Source organism: Onychostruthus taczanowskii, unplaced genomic scaffold (assembly GCF_017590055.1).
Source record: "Onychostruthus taczanowskii isolate IOZ18803 unplaced genomic scaffold, ASM1759005v1 scaffold73, whole genome shotgun sequence".
Lineage (NCBI taxonomy): Eukaryota > Metazoa > Chordata > Aves > Passeriformes > Passeridae > Onychostruthus > Onychostruthus taczanowskii.
Genome location: NW_024505118.1, coordinates 2,384,852 through 2,405,465, shown reverse-complemented (window position 1 = coordinate 2,405,465; position 20,614 = coordinate 2,384,852). Strand labels below are relative to the sequence as shown.

General features: G+C 38.9%; 1 protein-coding gene across 1 annotated transcript in view; it reads right to left on the bottom strand.

The window, feature by feature from the left end:
- Nucleotides 1–695: 695 nt before the first annotated feature.
- The window catches only part of IMPG2 (interphotoreceptor matrix proteoglycan 2), a 51,782-nt gene continuing 31,863 nt past the window's right edge, over nt 696–20,614 (bottom strand). Inside the window, exons 9-21 of the mRNA XM_041422441.1 lie at nt 18,871–19,032; nt 17,734–17,792; nt 16,427–16,444; nt 14,267–14,511; nt 13,553–13,635; nt 9,649–9,961; nt 7,550–9,198; nt 6,430–6,649; nt 5,004–5,214; nt 3,136–3,324; nt 2,750–2,948; nt 1,785–1,864; nt 696–791 (exon numbers count right to left, since the gene is read on the bottom strand). Coding sequence (XP_041278375.1) covers nt 779–791; nt 1,785–1,864; nt 2,750–2,948; nt 3,136–3,324; nt 5,004–5,214; nt 6,430–6,649; nt 7,550–9,198; nt 9,649–9,961; nt 13,553–13,635; nt 14,267–14,511; nt 16,427–16,444; nt 17,734–17,792; nt 18,871–19,032 — 3,441 coding nt within the window. The 3' untranslated portion in view covers nt 696–778. The remainder of the gene's footprint in view (nt 792–1,784; nt 1,865–2,749; nt 2,949–3,135; nt 3,325–5,003; nt 5,215–6,429; nt 6,650–7,549; nt 9,199–9,648; nt 9,962–13,552; nt 13,636–14,266; nt 14,512–16,426; nt 16,445–17,733; nt 17,793–18,870; nt 19,033–20,614) is intronic.

Sequence of the window (20,614 nt, the reverse complement as noted above, 5' to 3'; positions counted from 1 at the left end):
CAATAGAAGCCCTTCTGTGCCCCAGCTTGTGTGTCTGCCAGAATGAGCTGGAGAACCACCCATCCTGGCTTTAAAGACACTGCAGAGTGCTGCAGAAGCACTGTCCTGCCTGGCCAAGGCTCCCTGTATTCCAGGGAGAGCCCTCAGGGGACTGCAGGCTTGGTGCTATCCTCTGCTTTGCTAATGTCAGGTAGCAAAATGTACATCAGGCATCTGTACAGAAGAAAAACTTTTCCAGTGAGGTTTTGTGTCTGCTTTAAAATTTTGTGAATGCTTTAAAATAATGCTAACATAACTCTAGCACAATAGTTCTCCCATACAACTCATTCATTTGTAAATCAAATATTTCCTTCTGCTAGTGTTTTATACCCATAAGATTTCCACTGGAAGCTCCAGTGAGGGGATAAAATGCCAGGCAGGGATTTTCAATGTGCATTTTATTTTGATCGTGCATGTATCTTTTCTTATCCGAGGAGATTCTTTTTTTACCTTTGTATACATAATCTTTCAATGTCCATTTTGAAGTTAAAGAAAAATGAACTTTCATAACCTCTGCCACTTCTGATTACCTCTTAAAAGTGTCAGTTTACATGGAAAAGCCAGAAGAAATTGAGATAAACAGACATCTGGACATTTTAGCCATTCATTTAGAAAACATCTGTATCCATTCATGCAATGTTAAGACTATAAGTAACTTTGCAGTCACATCTGAGTCTGTTGCTGGGGCAGCAAGGTAGCGTTTATCTCCCATGTGTATTCTATCAATTTCTTTTTTTTCTTAAAGCAGCTTCCTAAAATGAAAAACAGAAAAGCAGTGGTTAAGTTCATCTCTTTCAAGCACTGGATTCAAGGCTTATACAAGGCAGCCCTTACTGTTTCCAGGTGTGGAAAATCTAGATGCTGATCCTTTTCAAGATGAAAAAAATTAACTACTGACATGGAAAAATGGGAACTGCTGTTCCTTTCAATTAAAACAAAATATTGCTGAAGATCTGGGAACATGAGATTTTGCTGCTGTATATACTTTTAATAGGATGCCAAGGAATTGTACTACAGTATTGTTCAAAGTAACCCAGCAAGTTGTGCTTTGCTGCTTCCTACAGCAGGAATAGAGTCCATGCTAACAATTCAGTCTTTGGGGACCCTCCTTGTTCTTAGCTTTCATCAAAGCACACAGCTCAGATTGATTAATTGTTTGGAATTGTAAAGTTTCTGTTACAGCTGATGCCCACCATACCAGACAGGACTATACCAATGATCTGTCTGGTGCTGGTCAGTTGCCAAATCTTGAGAACTCAAGACAAACTAGCATTTTTGTTTTGGCTTTTTAAAATTTCTGGTTTTAACCAAAGCACTGGGCAATGGGAATTACGCCAGAAGAATTAATAAGATTCTATCTGTGCTTTTAAGGACCTGAATTGAGGTCAGACCTCTGACACCCATTAACTCTGGGATTCCTCTATTCCTCTTCACAGGTTGTTTTTGGTTTTTTTTTTTGTTGTTGTTTTTTGTTTTTTGGGTTTTTTTGGGTTTTTTTTTTTTTTTTTTCTTCACAGCTTTTTTTTTTTTTTTTTTTTTTTTTTTTTTTTTTTTTTTTTTTTTCCCCTGGGACTGCTGGGATTATTAAATACTGTAAAAGGGTTGAACCTCTTCAAAAATAATGCTGAAGTCTTTGCCTCTAGTGTCCTAGCATTTCTAGAACCTTAAAATATAATACAGTAATGTAAAGGCCACACAACAAAATATCAAAGGAATTCATTATCCAGACAAGATATTTCACTCACATTTGATGCTGCCTAACAAACTCTGCAAACTGGCGGTCTTTAGCGTAGAGCTCTATAATTCGAATTCTGTCCTGAATTTCCTAGAATACAATAAACAGAATTGTAAGTACATAATAGAAATCAGAATGTTACTGAAATAACTGATTTCTGGGTTTGGGGAAATAAAGCTCCTGTGTGTTGCTATTTCAAAGAGTGGAGCTTGAAATTGGGCACTCCAATGCTAAAATTCTTCTTAATTTTATTTTAAATTTTCTAAATGAAAAAAAAATAAGTGAAGCACTTCATTTTACTTCAGTAATACTTCACTTTCAAATAAAAACCAGGGTTTGGACAGAGTGTAGCATTTCAATAGGCTTTCACAAAACTATTTATCTCTCAGAGATATTTGGCCTACCAGCTACATACTGGATTCATGCCTCTCACAGTTGCTTAAGGATCTGTGGTTAGTTCTGGGATGCAAATCCCTTCTCTTTAGCCTTCTACAGTAACCCTTGGATACTGTGTATACAGGAAGAAATATGATGTGATCTAACTTGCAGGTTATAGAAAGACTTACACTTTAAAAACAATCAGAAAACACCCAAAAAAAAGCTCTCTGTGAAAGGGCCTGGATGTACCAGTTTTTCACTGTGCAACTACTCTTATGTAAGAGAGTTGGCTTTAAAAGGTAAATGTTGTGTCGAGTAACACATCAAACCTCCCCAAATCCCATGAAGTTACCTAAGGGGTCAGCTCCTGTATTATGTCGAATTCATTACTGGTCAGAACAAAACCATAACTTTCTCTAAAAGCAAGCAGGGAAAGCAAGCTTTTCTGTCTTTTAAATAGTTGCAGCAGCTGCAACCTGCTTATCTGGAGCATAGACACCGGGGAAAGATCGGGCCCACCTCTGAGGTTAGAAGTGTGGAATAAGCTTACTGTTTCCATGATCTTTCCCATGCTACTATGAAAACAAGGTCATTTACCTCCTTAGTAAGCTCACTGTTTTCATAAATGTGCCTGATCTCTTCACTGCTGTAGTCTGTGGATGTCTCTGCACTGGTGGAACTGTAGGACGTTAGCTGCGGATATCTCCGGTAATAATGGCTGTAGCCAGTCGTGTCACTTTCATACATGGGGTTGTATTTAACTGCATTCTCAATGGACGAGAGGCTGTCACCCTGCCTGGGGGAGCAATAAACACACTGTGAGCTTCTCTGCAGCCTGGAAGGGCAGCAGATAGACTAAGGAAGCCTGGCATTTGGAGGTGCCTGTACGTCCTGTTGCTTGTAAACCGTGTGATATAAGACTTATGACAGAATTATCCTTATTGTAGCCGATGTGTTCTAAAATATTAGATGGTGTCACCTACCCCTGGGAGTCCCCAGTATCACTCCTTGTGTACTGATCTCGAAGGGTTCTGGCCAAGAAGAAGATGACAGCAGATGCCACAAGAAGAAATCCTGCCACAGAAGCAATTGCAATACCCACAACCAGTGGCTCAGACACGTATTCCTCACAGTGCTCCCCTCTGTACCACCAGTTCTCTCCCACACGGCACCTGCCACAAAGAAATACAGGGAAATTACACACCAGCAAAAGCTTTGGTTAATGTATTTAAGTTCCTGTTATGATGTGCCCTCAGTTAAATCACCCCAAAAATACCTTTGCATTGTCCAATCACTAATGTTATTATTGTTATGGACATACATTTTGGTAGATAATCATGCAACAGTTTGAGTTTAAAGAGACCTTTAATGATCATCTAGTCCCCTGCAATGAGCAAGGACATCTTCAACTAGATCAGGTTGCTCAGAGCCCCATCCAATCCAGGGGCATCTACCGTCTCTCTGGATAACCAGTTCCAGTGTTTCACCACCACCACTGTAAAAAATTTCTTCCTTATATCTAGTCTGGATCTACCTTCTTTTAGTTTAAAACCATTAAGCCTTGCCCAATCACAACAGACCCTGCCAAAGGGTTTGTCCTCACCTTTCTTTCAAGCCCCCTTTAAGTATGGAAAGGCCACAGAAAGATTCTCCCAGGAGCCTCCTATTCCTCCAGGGTGAACTACCCCAATCACAGAATTGAGTTAAGGTAGGAAAAATAGCAAAAGGGTAATGCATTTATGGTGGAAAATACCTGTGCTTTATGAAATTTACAGTACCCTGTGAGATGTTAAAACTGGAAGGTGTTTAGACTGAGGAAAAACTCCTGCCCTCATTGAGCCTTACATGTGATATATCACCACTGCAAAGGTAGAACTGGAACAGGCTTGGTTTCAGATACCGACCTGCTTCTGATTAACACTATCACACAAATGTTTAAATGGATAATGCATCTGTGATAATATCCAATTTTAAAGTTTTAAAACCATTTTTATTTCTTCTGTTAACTGTCTAAGATTGACTTTAGAGAAGTTATAGGTGAACTTTAAAAACAAAATCACATGAAGAAACATAAATAACTACTAGTAGTAATAATATTGTTTGTGGTCATTTTCTTAGTTTTTGTTGATAGGCACATTTTATTTTACAAAATAGACTATTACATTGTTTGAAAAGTAAAAAGTAAAGTGCTGTGTCAGGGGCATCACCAAGCTGTCTGCATCTTGCATCTTTTTTATTACCTGCAAAATACAGCAATCCTGTTCAGATACATTTATCTTTTTTTTTTTTTTTAAGCAAATATCTGGGGCCTGTTCCTTCATCCTTTTATGAACCCACATGTTTTTTCCCAAATGTACAATCATTTACTTTTATGCTTTTTTCCAGACCAAAAGCAGAATATTAAATGTGTTTATGCACTATCAATGTGATGTTCAGATATAAATTTCCGTTATGGAATGACGGAAATTTATAGGTTATAGGTGACATAACACTATCAAACACTTTGCTACTTGAGAAAACCTCTGGAGGTAAATTCTGTCCCCAAAGGCCAATAAAAGTGATTTGAACAACTGAGTGCATTCCATTACAACCTCTATTCTTGTTAGTTTTATTTTCTGATGCTTCTGTTCTATGAATTTGTTACTGTCTCATTTATGATCTATACATAGGAAAACTAATGTTAATACTGTGACTTGCAGTGAGCAGCACAACATGACTGATAACCACAATCTACTCACTTGTTACACAGTGTTACACAGAATTTTGGACAAATCTTATACAATGCTACAACAGAGGGGTCAGCAGGAGTTCTCATCCAGAAAGCACAACTTCCAGCAGCAGGGTGACCTACCTACAGATGGCCCCTTGTCCAGGGCTTATGTCACACTTGCCGTCGTTCAGGCAGAAGTTTGGCTGCAGATCACAAATGCTGTTGCATGGCAGCCCGTCGATGCTGAGGTAGCCAGGATTGCAGACACACTCAGCTTCCCCACTCCAGCGATTTACTAAGCATTCAGAGAACTCGTTGCAGGCCTGGAACTTGCAGGGATCTGCTTGCTCACCTGACAATACACAGAGCAAAAACTGTCAGTGAAAGGGAGAGCCTTAACTGAGACAAGGTGCTGGCTGCCATTTCTCTAATGGTCTCTTGATAATCCACAAAAATCCACTGTGTATCTTTCCTAAGAAACAAAAGGTTCTGCTAAGGTGAACAAGCACTAGCAAATATTCCTCTGTCTGCACATGCCAGTGGCATGGCTAAGACCACCCAAAAAAACAGTCAAAAAAGCAAGTATAAAGTAATCTTTTTCATACTGGAACAGACAGTATCTCCTATTTTCTCTGTCTGCTGGAACTCTCTCTTACAAATGAGTAAATCACAGGTGATCTCCAGTATTTCTTGCTATGGGAAACCTAGGCAGCATATGGCGAAGGGCAGCGGGATTTCAGGCACTTGCCATCTGCTGTAAGGGGATTTGCCTTTTTTGTCTGCAAGGAGCACAAGCTTGTACCATTCAAGATATCTCACTTGTATCAGGCTTAAGAGGCTGGCATACAGCTAAACAATCAATAGCAGAACATTTGCCGTGCTAATTAGGCCATCCTTGTAAGAGATCTGTCTGGGAAGAACAGCTACTATATGCCAACAGGTCAGCACTCTTATTTTTCTCTAACCTTAAACCAGGACATATTTCCAGGTTGCAAATGTGGTAAACTACTGGCTAACTTGAAGAGGGAAAAAAACCAAAACAACCTCCTGCCTGTATCAGAGAAGTGAAGCAAGAGGGCCTGTGACTTTTTAGTGCAACCAAGACCTTACCCCAGGCATGAGGCAGCAACTGTTACTTGTGCAGATGCTCACCTGGCAGGCAAACTGGCTACCACCTGTGGGAATAACCATGTGGAGTAAGTTCAAACCATGCATGAAAGTGAGGACAAGAGAGATGGGCACCACTGTTCTCCCTGAGCTGTCTTCTCCTCCACTCCCCGGGTCAAATACAGGGGCATGGTACAGAGTATTCCATGAGTTATCTTTTCTCCATATATCTATATGAACCCCATACAGCTTTCTCTGTCTGGGTCCCACTTTGACATTCATTTCTTTAGTCCCAGAGCAGATTTTCATTTGTTTGTTTTTACTCTATGAAAGACTGTCTTTCTAAAGCCCAGCCTGTGAAGAGCACTGGGCAGCCTCTGAGCTGTTGGGATCCTTAGCACTTAAAGCAGAAATTTTTCTGGATCCCTTGCTTTAAGCTGCAGTTTCCTGCTGTCCTTACCCGATTCAACATCCAGGGAGTATTTATCGATGGCCAGGTTCATGGTGTGATATGCAGTGTTGCAGAAATCTTCCAGGATCATGTACACAGCGTTGGTAACATTCCGAGGCACAGGTTTGGCAAATTTCATTCGACTGTTCACCACAATGCTGCCATTTCTGAAGTTCAGGATTTCCAGATTCTGGAATCCTGTCAGATTTGACTGAAGGTAGGGCACCAGCTGCAACACACAGGATATGACAGAAAAGCTGAATCTTTGAGTCTCTCTCTGATCAAGCCAGTTGCACTGTTACCGCAGCAGACAATTAGAGTCTGAATGATTTTATCCAAATCCTACATCAAGGGCATTAATCTTTACCCAGCTGAGGTCTGTGCTGGCAGCCTGCCAGGAGCCTGAATACTTCAGGCAGTTCTTAAGAATATAGCAATTTGCAAGGAGTTTCTAAAATTCTACAGTTCAGAAACACAATTCTCAGGACACACGTTGTGTTCTCCCTTGATCTAAGTACCTGGAATACTAGCCATTTCACAGGGTTTTTCCTTCAATCATGTCCTACTTCCCTCTCCCTGCTTTGCTTCCTTCATCTCTTACAGGTGAATGTTTGTTTCAGTCAGAAGAGGGGAATTTCCCAGTTAAAATTTGTCAGTTATTGCTGTGTAACTCCTGTGAGGCTTTCCAAGTCATCAGTCAGGTTAGGAACAGCTTAATTCTCTGAGCTACCTCTTACCAAGGACAGGTTGAATGTGTTGCAGAAAAGTTACCTGCTCACAGCCCCAGCTTTTATTGCTTCTTCCTCCCCAGACACTAAATATAGAGCACTCTGAAAGCAAGTAAGGGGAGTGTAGTAGTGACTTCAGCTACACTGCTGTATTCATTGACACCAGCAGAGCAGCTGTTCCATGATGCTAAGGAGTTCTCCTTTAGAGAGACTATTATCTGAATAAGAGATGCACAGCATCCCACCACCCATCTCCAGATGGAGCTTTCCCCACAGAGGGACACAAATCTTATATGTAAACACCAGTCTTGAGTTGCTCTCTGTAAGGGATGACTAAATATAATTTACCAACAGCTTTTGTCTGTCTGGTAATGGACATTTAGCACAGAAGTGACTTTTACCAGTTCCAAGAATCGCTGCTCCAAGGCTTTGTATTCAGGGGAGTTTTTATTAAACAGGTCCTCTGAAAACATCATGTTGGTAACCCGAAGACTGAAGAACACGACTAGAGCTCGGGACGGGACGGTGCTGCTGTAGTGAGTTTCATGGGTGGCCCAAGCCACGCTGGCCATCTCTGTGGACTGGACACGAGTTGTTAGCTCAATGGGACTTTCAGTTATTCTCCTTCCTCCCTCAGTCTGCTCAGGTGAAAATTGGGCAGTGCTAACACGACCCAGGTCTACTGAAACATCCAGGACTCTTGTTGTTTCATCTGCCAGCTTTGTTGAGGTAGCCACAGACAATGACGGGGTGGATCCCACAGGAGGGAGATGGGACGGAAGCTCAATGGTGCTTGTTGTTACACTCACTGTTTGATAATCCATAACAGTGCTGAAGCTCATGGAAATATGTGTACCATGTTCTGTATCATCCTGTCCAGCAAAGCCCTCTAGGACAGTGGTGTGATCTATTGCAGAACCTTGAGTAACCACTGGCATTGCTGGTTGCACTGTCTGATCTAAGAAGGTTTCTAGTGCCCTGTCAGTAGGCCAAACATCAGCTGCTTCCTTCACTGCTGATCCATGAGTGTCTTGGTCTGCCAGTGATGAATCTGGGGCTTGCTGCTCTTCTGTGGAAGAAACAGGCTTTACCACAGAAGGATCTGCAGTCAGAATAGTTTCTAAAGAGATTGTGTCCAAGTCTCCTATTGTAGCAGCTTCCATTACATCTGGCTGCTTCACTGTGGATAGTTCTTCTGCCACTGCCCTGTCTTCGCTTTGGTGTTCAATTACTTCAGGGATTATGTTCTGGCCTACACTAGACTCCTCAGGTTGCTCCATACCAACAGTCCCTGTAGATGTATGGAGACTATCTTCCACAGACAGATCTGTATGTGGTGGTGAGACAGGGGCCTCTCCAGCTGGCATGACAAAAGAGGAGTCATACATGCCCAGTGTTTCTGTCTGTGTAGATGGTTCCACAGAGGATGGCTCTTCTGTCTGTAACAGAGGTGCTTGCGGAGTTGTAGTCTCTGGAAAGACAAATATTTCAGACTCATCAAGGAAATCTTTTATATTGACTATCCCTTCATTCTCATCTTTGGAAAGATCATAATCTAATTTATTCCCAGAGTTAAGAATATAGTCTAAAATCATGCCTTCAGGAATATCCTCAGTTTTGATTAATAAAGACTCATTGTCATCTTCAAGCCAGCTATCAGGACCAGGATAGAAAACTGGTTCCAGGGTTGCTTCTTCCCAAGGCCAGATACTTGATTCCATTTCTTTTCCTGAACCATCAAAAGCTGAACCAGACCCATCATCATATGTAACTCTATCTCCAAGAAATATATCAGTTTCGTCTTCCATAGGGGGAACTTCTAAGGGAAAAGTAATTTCTTCCACAGAGTCTGCACTGTCACTGCCCTCAGGACTACCTTGGATTACTTCTTCCTTCTCTTTAATATCAGTCTCTATGACTGATGAAGAGGCCACTGTTGGTGCAGAAAGCAAAGGAACTGCATAGTCATTGGTAGATGGAGATTCTTCAGGCACAAGGTGAGAAGGACTTAAAGGCAAAAGGTCTTCAGATAGTCCAGTATCTTCAAACATTAAAAATAAAAACAAATTGACAATTAGATGTCATTTGTGATAAAAAGTGTCAAATTTCATTAATTTTATTATCTGTAGGTCTGTGTTCTACATTTTCCATAATATATCCTGGCCTTTCATGCCAAAGTCATAAGGACCCTTGTTAACCTCTCTCACTTTCCATTCAGATATTCTGTGGGCCAAGTCAAGACATACAAAATTACTTCTATGCTATTTAACAAGCGCCATGTATGCATCATTTCCAGAAGAGAGAGGTATTATTAGCTATTACAAGCATTTTACCTTGGTATATAGCTCTTGGACACATGCACACAAAAAAGTAAAAACTGACAGAGAAAGACACTAAATTTCCAGACCTTTCTGAAAATTCATTTACTGAACTATAATTTGGTGAGTATCAGGAAATACTTGTATCCAAATTTAAGCTTCAGTCAATAGCATTAACTTACCATCTAAAGAACTGGGGGCTGAAAGCCATTCCAGAGAGTCCACAGAATCATGCTCTAGCACTGGTACAGTGACTAAATGAGTAGTCTCTAAATTCTGCCCATCAGGCAAAGAAGTGACATCAACCTCTGAGGAAAGTGGAGCTTCAGGTGCCAAACCGGCCTCGTAGTCAACGTTCTCTGGTCTTGGCTGGATTTCATTGTCACTGGCCTGCTCACTGTCTGAGGTGGAATCTGGTTTGGGGTAATCAAAGGGCAGGGCATTGCTGACAGTTGACTCATCTGCAGAAGGACGTTCAGCTAAAAAGGTGCTGTCCTGGAACATAAAGGCACTATTAATACTTCCACTATTACAGGGGAAACACTGATTGTCTGCACTGGGCTGAACACACAGGAGGGGTTAACAGCAGGCAGTGGCCAAGCCTCGGAGGGAGCAATACACAGCAGCAGGACGAGTGGCAAATATAGACCCTTGCTAATCTTGTGCAATAGACATGTAAGATGCACATTCTTCCAACAAATGCCATGTTTAGTCATGTCCACCAAAAAGGGAATGGAGCCATTCTGATTGTCTGGAGTGCAGAACCCCTTAGAGTATTAAGAGATTTACCATCTATATCCAACACCATCTTCTTTCCTATGCTGAAAAAATCAATCTGTACATCTCCAACTAAATCAAAGATAAATGTTTTCTGCCTTCCTAAAGCATGGTGAGGTTCTAACAGCTTATTCAGGTTATTCATCAGCCACACAAACAATACAGTAATTCTAATATTTCAGTTACTATGATGCATGAAACAATGTAGAAAGTGAGTTTCAATGGATGCATGCCCACTTATCATTTATTGATATCTTTTAATTTGTGGGTATGAGAACAACAAAGACCAAAATGTAATGAAGAGCATTTAGAACCTGGAATAATTTAGTCTCAAAGCCAAGATACCTGTGCAGAAAAAAAAATAATCATCAGCAGTAATGATGAACAACAAAATGCAGGTAAAATGAATTTGTGTATTATTTGAAATGTGAAAAAATAATTTGTTGTTACATCTCCAATTTCCACACCATTTACTTACTATTCCATGTCCCAATCTTTATTTAGTTTACAGTTAAAGTGGTTAGCATATTTCATATTTGAATATTAATCTACTATGTTGTCTGATGAGGTAACTATATTAGAAAAAGGCAATGAAGATAACAAGTTATTTGGTCAAGGCTATGAAAGCAAGCTGATAGCCTAAAACTCAGGAATTAGTGTTTTACATGGATACCTGCCCACATATAAATGCTGTGCAGCAGTGGGATAAGGACCAAAAACCCTGCAGGGTATGAAAAACTGCCAAGCAATTTCAAGAAGCAGCAATTTGCTAAGGGCTAAGAAACTGCCAATGGTGACAAGTAAAGTTAAGTAAAATTACAGTGGACACAGGTTTCTGTAATTTCAGTTCAAAACTACTGTAATAATTTCTGTAGCTCACCATTCCTGTCAAATCTCTTTCTGTTGCTTCACCAGAAGGAATCACAGGAAGAAGCCAAATACTTTTCAATTTGAAATTTTACTCCAGGTTGAAATGTGGGTGAATTAAATTTTCAGCTTAATTCAAACTACATTTGAATGCTTTGGAAATAGGCCAGTTAAGGTACTTTTTTTTTCTTAAATTACTTTTTTGCATGTAACGATTATATTTTTAAATGTCAGTTGTTATGCCACCACAGTCTTGTCAAATTTTTTAATTTATATGGTGACAATCAGTTGAAAAGTATATATACCATAGAGACATGTGCTGCATCAATTTTATTTTTGGCAAGACTAACTACTATAAATAAAGCTGTAAAAAAAGTTACTGTACAAAATTAGAAATAAATTACATATATAAATTCCATAAAGAATGAATTAGGACTACGAGCAATATCTCCTCAATACATTTATTTAATGTAAGCATTTAGTTGCCAGGGATTGCACCTCATCATTTATTTGAAAGTGGATAAGTTCTCCTATGGCAACTAACATTATTCAAAGACTTGTTACAGGACAATATATTATATTAACAAGTTTAATATCATATTGGCTACTTCTGGTTTTCACCAATGTAAAAGGTTTACAAATATGATATATGGCTGTAAACACAGAACCCTTCTCCCTGATTTTTCCTTTTCTGCTGCCAGAAAGGCATTGTAATCCTCAAGCCAGAGTGTTCTACCTCTTACAACTCAATACAAACAAGAAAATACAGCTTTCAAAAACTAGACCTGATTTTTGCTTTACTTTTAAAGGGTATTGCAAAACTCAAAAGAATTAGTTGTACCATCATGAAATCATGACAGTCCCATGTAATGTTGTGATATTGATATGCTAATACAAATCCAGCTTATTCTCAAATCACCAGGGGAAAACTATTGCAAAATTCTTTTCCATAGGTAACAATTCTACTTGAAAGCAGCTACTTGAACCATAAAGGTTCAACATCTGTGGAAATAATTTATCAATTGTGTACTGTTTAAGCATATTTAGGATTTTCTTATATTTATCTGAAGCTACTTTGCAAATTACCTGTGTATTGCAGATTGTACACAGGTGGTTTGGGGATATACTTGATACCTTTTACATAATCAGAGTTTTTGACTAAAGATATAGAAACTTTTATTCACAGTCATGATTAGAGAAATATTACTTCCACAATTTTTTGTTATAATAATATTCCCAAAAACTGGTTAAAAAATTATTCTTGCAAAGCTACCACTACTCTAAAATATCTCCCTGCCTGCACATGTATCAGAATGGCAGAATTCTTTGTCTTACTAAAGTAAACATCTACAACATTTTCAACTAGTTAAGATGTCTCCAGTAAAGAGAAAGCCCTTTTCTGAAAGCCAACTTAAATTCATGTTTATCTACATCATATTTAATCCATTATGGCAAAGCCACATGAATTTTCATTTTTGGCATCAATGAGTAGTTTTTAAGACTCAGCGAAAGCTGTCATGAAATTCAGGACATTATACTTATGTCCATTCTAACAATATTTGCATTCTGTGAAAAAAAATTTTGCTTACATGAAATTTTCATAAGTTGGCTAAAATTAAATGTGTCTGCGCCCATAACATTGTCTCATGATGGACTGAGTAAGAACCTACCATCCAGCACAAGTGGATCTGGATTTTAGGGTGTGATCTGAGCTCATTTATTGTTGAAAGCACACCTGTGTTAGAGAACAGAGTGGAGAGCAGAAGCCAACTGCCCAGACAACAATTCAGCACTCAGAAGACCTCCCCGCTGGCAGAACTGACTGCCTTGATCTCAGCATTGCTGGCACCTAACTCAATGTCCTTGCTTAAAGTCCCTTTGTACAGGCATGGTCAGGGACATCAAGTCTCCTGTCCAATACAGAACTCTAGTCTGTGTCTTGGATTAGTCCAGAGGGAGTCAGAGGAGACAATTACAGTTTCAAGAGGCAAAAAAAAAAGAAGCAGTGTCAGTTATTCTCTTCTGCTGGTATTAGGAAGATGGACATAATTTTAAAACCAAATTGAGAATTTTCTTTGAAATAAATACAGTAACAAAAGGAGCTTATGAAACTTAGCATTTTGTCTCTTCTAGCAGCCAGCTATAGGATTTACATGTATTTCTTCTTTCCAAAGAAAGGTAGTATCATGGAAGGAAGAATCATCTCTTTAGAGATGTTTACAATCAAAATAAGATGATCACAGCAAACTGTTGGGCAGCAGACACTAGAATTGTCACATAAGAGGTTTCATCAGTTTCCACTCCAATATAAGGTGCAATTCATTAGTACTTACTCTGCATGACCAACAGGATAGAGAAGCTCTGAGTGTTGGCTACAATTCTACCTTGCTGAACTGAGTTGTTCAAATGTGTCCAAAGGCCGCTGCTCAGAGCCATACTCACATCAAACTCCGGGCGCTCCAGGACAACTGGATGCTCAGTAATCCAGGATGGGTCTTCCAATGTGGGGTGCAGTATTTCCTTCACTGTGGAAATAGAAACACTTGGGATCTAAAAGCTGCAATGACAGTGTGAGGAAGTTGTGTTGGAAGACTGACTGAAAAACCCTCTCTGATTTCAGATTTGTAAGTAAATCCTCTCAAAAAGTTTGCCAGAGAGATTTTGTTTCTGGAAATACCCCCAAATCACTGACAGGAAGTGAAGGGGAAGGATAAGAACAAAGAGATGACAGCACTCTTTTGTCACCTCTAGCAGGATTGCTGAATAGTCAACAATAATCTGGGTATTCCTTTTTGCTGCCTAAGGCCAACACAGAGCTATTAAGTTGAAGGTCACCCTGATGCAATGTACACCACGTGAACCACGTATCCCCTTTTTATTCCTATTAATTTTTGAAATAATTACTGAAACTGCATACCACAAACCTCAGTTTCAAAATAAAAATTAAAATAAAATGGGGGGCTAGGCTAATGGATCAAGAATAGGATGCTACTGCTAATGACTTGACCTGGTTAAGATCAGAGCAAAACAGGCTATAACATAGTTGATTTTGTTTTTTTAATTTTTCAGAGGACAGCTGAATAATTCTCTCATCTGAGATTTATTTTATAAGAAGTCAGATGTGTGGCACACCAATGCATCATAATTAATACCCACCATTAGTAAGCTGAAGAGAGTTTGGGTCTAAAGAGATGGAAGCATTTTCAAGCAGAGCATTTTTCTGGAGGATCTCAGCAATGTAATCTCGGAAATCACTGATGGTGTACACAACTGTTGGATTATCCTCTATGCCCATGAAGGAGTTGTCCTCTACCTTGTTTGAATGAAGGTTAATCAGGTCCCAGGTGGCATTGCTGATGGCTTTTCCATCAAATGTGACAGCATAGTGAACTTCCACCCCACTTCAGTTGTACAAAGAGAAAGAATACAGATGAGAAATTCCAGGTTTTCCTGGGCAAGCAAAGACTAATTTTTTCACAAGGGCCCAAGCCAACACCCTTTTTTAATATAAAAATACATGGTTTTAAAGAATGAATAAAAACTACTTGATTATTTTCACAAAGTTCTCAAGGGAAATGCTACCCAAAACTGACATCTGGTCTGGCCAGTCCCATATTTCTACTAGTAAATGGCAGACAGACCACAGGCAGACCAAAACCCTGACTTTCTGCAAGCATTATTAGTGGGTCCACCAGCATGCAGTGGTGAGAGCAGTGATTTTAAGATCATAGCAACAATAGGAACGGTTCTGAGGTATGAAAATATACAGGAAAAACATGTTGTACGTAGTAGCAATCTATAGTAGCAAGTGAGAGCCCTAATCTCCGTCACTGCACAGTGTTAACCTTAGAGAAAGAATATTTTTAATGGCAATAAAATAGTATTTAATTCATCAAATTGGGAAAATTTATCTAGACTCATTTGATCATTTATTCTATAACTCAGTTTTGTATCTGTGTACAGTTTAGAGTTTTTTTCATATTAACTCTTCTCCATTTTCTTAATTTTCCTTAATACATCTGGATGGCCTTTTCCACATGACAGATTAGAATGCAATCAGATTTACCATACACTGGGCATAAGCACAAGGGAACTTTACAAGATATGACACATTTTGGCTGTAGACAGAACACAGCAAGAAAAATAAGTAACCCCTGAAGCGTTAGAAATGTGAGCTCTGAATACAGGTCTTCCTGATTCCACAGAGCTGGACTGGATTTCTGAAACAATGGCTCTCTTCAGAGAAGTCTTTAAAACCCCCGTTCCAGATATCACAGAGAAAATTCACAAACACACTGACTAAACCCAGGAGCCTGGGATTTTGCTACTGGCTCCATCATTGACATGAGCCCACCACAGGCTCAGCATGGCCACTGGCTGTCAGCAGAGGAGATTTAAAAGGACAGCAGTAGTGAAAAGACACAGGAAAGATGGAACAGAATGTGCTCCTCAAACATAACATTTAGGTTTAATACCACTGTGTTTCCATTCATAATGCCTAACAAATAACTACAACACCATCATCTTTCTGAAAGGGCTGACCATCTGGTGCCTTGTGAACAGTTGAATATAGTTTGTAAAGAGATTTGTGTTTCTAACCTTCTTTGAAAAGTTAGAATAATTCTCATTCTCTTTAAACTTGTTCATGGAAACTGGCTATGCTGAGATTCATGCAGAACAAATTAATACATTTAGTAAATTAAGGCTGCAATTCTTTTTCTATCTTGTGACATTCTTAACACACTAAAGAAGGAAAATTCTGGATTCTTATCTTGCATATGTCTGATGGAAAACAAGTCCAGACTAATCCCATGTTCTGCTAAAGAACATTTATTAAAGTTCTGCTATGACCTGCAGCACCTCTGGCCTTGAAGCTAAGCCAACGGCCTTTGCTGGAGGACTGTGGGGTTCTTATCTACTTCTATTTCAGTAATAATAATAATCCCATATCTATTCAAGACTTTGCTTCAAAGTATGAAGACTTTGAGTCATTGTTCAGCAATCTTGCTTTCTTCACAAAAGAGATTCTTATACACAAGTTATCCCAGTAGCTGACTTGTGTTTAGGATGATTTTTCCTGAGGTTTTTTTTTTTTTTTTTTTAATTATGACTTAAATAAGCAAATTAGGTTTATCCTTAATTGAAACAGATCAGTTACTTGCAGTTTCTGGTAGAACCTTCTCTCACAATATTTATGTTAGATAACTATCTTGCTCTGAACACAAAAACACAAATCCCAAAAAACAATTCCCTCCAGCTAAACATGTTTTTCCCATCCCTATTATGACAATATCTATAAAACAAAGTTGTCTTTACCTGTCTTCCTCAGAAGGGCTGATTATAAAGACAAAACAGAACAGCAAAACTCATTAAATCAATATAATAACTTCCTTTAAGTCTTAAAAATTTAACACATTTGCTTTAGTGTTCTACACAGCATAACCATTTGAAAATCCTTTTTAGTTGCTTAGCTATTCATAGTTACTCAGCTACATAAATTGTTCTGCTTTTAGTGAACTGAAATATTTTCTATTGATCCCAAGGAATCAGCAGAGCAGAGCCATCTCAGATTACTGTAAATAATGCAGGTAAATTGATGTCAGTGTCAAGAAGATCAAGGCTCACTTACTCTACCTAAAGGTTTAACTTCATCCAGTGGGTTTTTGTCATGCACAGCAGAGAACAGACTTTGCCAGAAATACCTTTTATTTGTCTTCTCAAATGAACCTAGTGTTTGCAAACCTACTAGACTGCAAATACCAAGATGGAAAGTTTTGCTACCTTCCAGGCTGAAAACTGGATGTAGCCGAGGGCTCCACCCCAAGACCTCTCTCACTACAGTTGCTTTGTTACATGCATGTATACTAATTAAAACACTCCAGATGATAAATTCTAAGAAATACAGCTTACAGTCTCAAAGAAAACATAATTTAAATTAACTCATGAAAACACTCATTAGATTCTAAAAGTTATATCCAGTCCATTCAAGAAAAATCACAATTTGTCTGTTCTGTACTCCAAAAGTCAAACATTTTATGCATGTTTGATGCATTAACTTAACAAATTAACTTTAAATGTCACTCTGAAGCATAAATGGATTTAAAAGTATATTTCTAGGAATACAGAGAGTTAAAACATTCCATATCATTTATCAAACTATCCTCCACCTCATTTTTTTAATCCAAGAGAGAGAGAGCTTTACATATCCTAAACACTAACCTTTAGAGCTATCCCAAATTAACATTAAGAATTTGAAAAAGAACTTTAAATACACCACTTTTCCCCGAAATTATTTCTGTGTTCTTCCTTGTTTAATACTTGGATATATTAGAAGTAGCAGATATGAATATAACTTTTAATTTTAGGATAGAATCTTGAACAATAATGCCTCATCTTAAAATCACAGCAAATATTTCATGTGAAGAATGCCAGAAGGAAAAAAAACAGTCGTGTACTTCTATTTTGGTTGCATATATAGAGGTACCAAATATGAGAGCAGTTGGTGAATACATCCTAGGAGTTCCCACACACACACCCGACATCCTGCCAAGCATCATGTCAGCTCATTACACCATCCTACATGATCATGTTCAATCACCATTTATGCATCAGGATCTTTTTACCTGTAATCCAGGATATGAATGTTTTTGTATCCAGGTAGTCCTTCAAATACGCTTTTAATCTATTTTGATGGGGAAAAAAAATTAACACAGATTCCATTTACTTCTGCTCATGTGGTGAAAAATTAGGAAGTGTTTCTAGCATTGTCCAAAAATGTATCTGAGCTGTTATATCTAATAGGTGAAAAACAGTTAAATATTCTTTTCTTTATAGATGAGTAGTTTTAATGACATTGTTTCATTATTAGAAAAAGTGGAAATAAAAAGTATGAAGAACAACATCCAGTGTTTCCCAAGAACTGTACAGAAACATTCCAAGGGAAGAAATGGAAAGAGACTGCCAAGATAATCAACTATGCTACAGGAGACAAAACCAAGGTAGAGAATACTAAAAGCTCATGCTGGTTTAGAAAGATATTTAGCTTCCAAAGATCCTTGCCAGTTGAGGATTATTTTTTACTCTGTAAATTCTTGTTCCCCTACCCCATCTCCTTATTTTTAAACTGTCTCTGGTGAGACTTAAACAATCACAGTGCTGCTGACTTTTTTTGCCGAGAGCTTCTTTATTCACACTCAGAGAAAACCAGGCAAGGGATCAAAGGAGTGGAATACTCATGTGCCAGGTGGACTCTGTCCCATCTGACATTTTTGACACACACTCATACCATGGCATTGCTACTTGGACTCACAGCTAGGAAAACTAAGATGTCTAGCCTATGCTAGCAACTTGTGAAAGTCATGCAACGTATGAAAGGTGATGCTTTTTGGCTGCAGTGAAAAGTACATCTCTTTCCATTTGGCCCAGGATCTGGCACAGGTTAGCCCCAGTAAAAAGTATTCAGAGAACCAACCTGAACTAAACGGGGCTAGGAAGGAGCCAAAGCTAGAGAAAAGATAAGCCTCATGATAAGCAGCCATATGACAACTTAGATGTCTCACTTCTCCAAAGAGAAAAGGCAGACACACACTCAGCTCCCAAAATATGATGGCAATATAATTACCACCATTATAGACAAAATAAAAAACAAATATTGGAAACCATAGGTAGACAAAAATCAGCAGCCCTGACAAAGATGCTTTTTGCTGCTATTGCTTTGCAGAGCCAGCAAAAGGAAAAATGAAGTTAGGGAAGGGAATCACCTGAGAAATGAATCGTTCTGACAGCAGTTGATACTCAGCAGCAGATGGGTCTTTCAGCTCCTCACTGTACTGTTCACCAACAATCAAAATGTTGAACTCAATCATTTGCTCAGTTACAGGTCTGACTATGTTTTCATCCTGCTTCTTTATCTCGTTATTGATCTGGAAGGGAAGGAAGAAGGGAGAGAAGAGACACACTTAATGGCACGTGAATGCTGCAGTCCAAAGCACAGCGTGTTCACTGCTGGAGCCATCAGCACACTTGCTTGCCTGGCACTAGAATGGAGTGCTTGTAAAGCCTCAGGGACAGAGGCAGCAACTAATTAGGAAGTCTACTAAGCAAGAACACTTCCTGAGAATTCTCATCTTGAAGATAATTCTGTTTTCCATTTGGACACCTTTAGTGTAAATCCATCTCATTGACCTCAGGTACAAAGTGAAATACAGATGTGTGGGACCAATTTAAAGTGCAACCATGGCTACTCAAACATCTCATTTGAGCCCAGTCAGTGTAGGCTGATTTACCTGAAATTTACTCATTTATCACAAGACTCCTACTCACTATTCCAGCTGGAAGACAAACTGCCTTTGCCAAGTTCTACATTTGGAATAATATTCTGTGTTGTTCAGCCTCAGGAGGTAAAGGATCCCCCCAGATATACAATGGGCACTGGGAATGGGAGCTCTGCTGAGCTAAAGCAGCTCTGCTGTGTCTATAAAAATGTCTACTAATTTTTGTATTTATTTCAAAAAGCCCCAGAGCAGTGGCTGTGCAGTGCATCAGGGATGCATGGAGCTATCATGGTTGCCACAGGCAGCAGTGAATGCCAAGTTTTAATCCAGTTTAAATGACTGAGCATGCTTTCTGCTTACTTCCCTAGTATTTTTAAAACAGAATACTATTCCTTGTGGTATACTGAAAGACATCAGAAAAATTTTTTTTAAAAAATAGAGATTTGCCTGGGAGGGAAGAGAAGGCTGGCTTGTTAACTGTAGCCAAATGTCTTTTGCTAGAGGTCTTTGACTATTTACACACATATTTGTTGCTTTTTTCCTATTAAAAGGGAAAAATAGAGAGCCAGAAAAGCAGATCTTGTCAATGAAGATGCAGTCTTAAGTTATGCATTATGCAAGAAATGGAAAAAAAACTTTCTCCAGAAAGTTCATCTGCCATCAGTGAGCAACTTCTGCATTGTTTAGGAACTCTCTAAATTTTTTTTGTTAAATTCTCTTTCCTTTTTCATTGGATAACTCTGTCCAAAGACCATAAGGACTGGTACATTACTTAAAGTTAGTTAGCATTTGAGAGATACACATTTAGCAGGCATATATATAGTGCTATCATTTGTCTGTTTGCAATACCATGTAGTTTAAATAATTTATCAGCCCCCCAAAACCTGGTACAGTCAGCATACAAAGTGCAGAAGATGATCTTTGCTCACTCTTGGCCTTGTAATCAGCAATGCATTTTGGCTGCTAAGAGCAATGAGGTGGGATGTAACTCTACAGAGTAAAAATGCTGTAGCAGCAGCAGCAATCTAATTCTGGTTCCTTTCCAATTCACTCAGTGGTCCTATTCTCTGCTCCAGTAGAAATATTCCAGGCAGTTCTGTTTCAAAAGAAGAATAATGCTGTTCTTGGGACCAAACCACAAGTGTTCTTGGTACATAACATAAGGCCAGACCCTGCACTGAAAGCTCTAGAATAAAGTACATTTTGGTTCAGCTTTGTTTCAGGGCCTAGG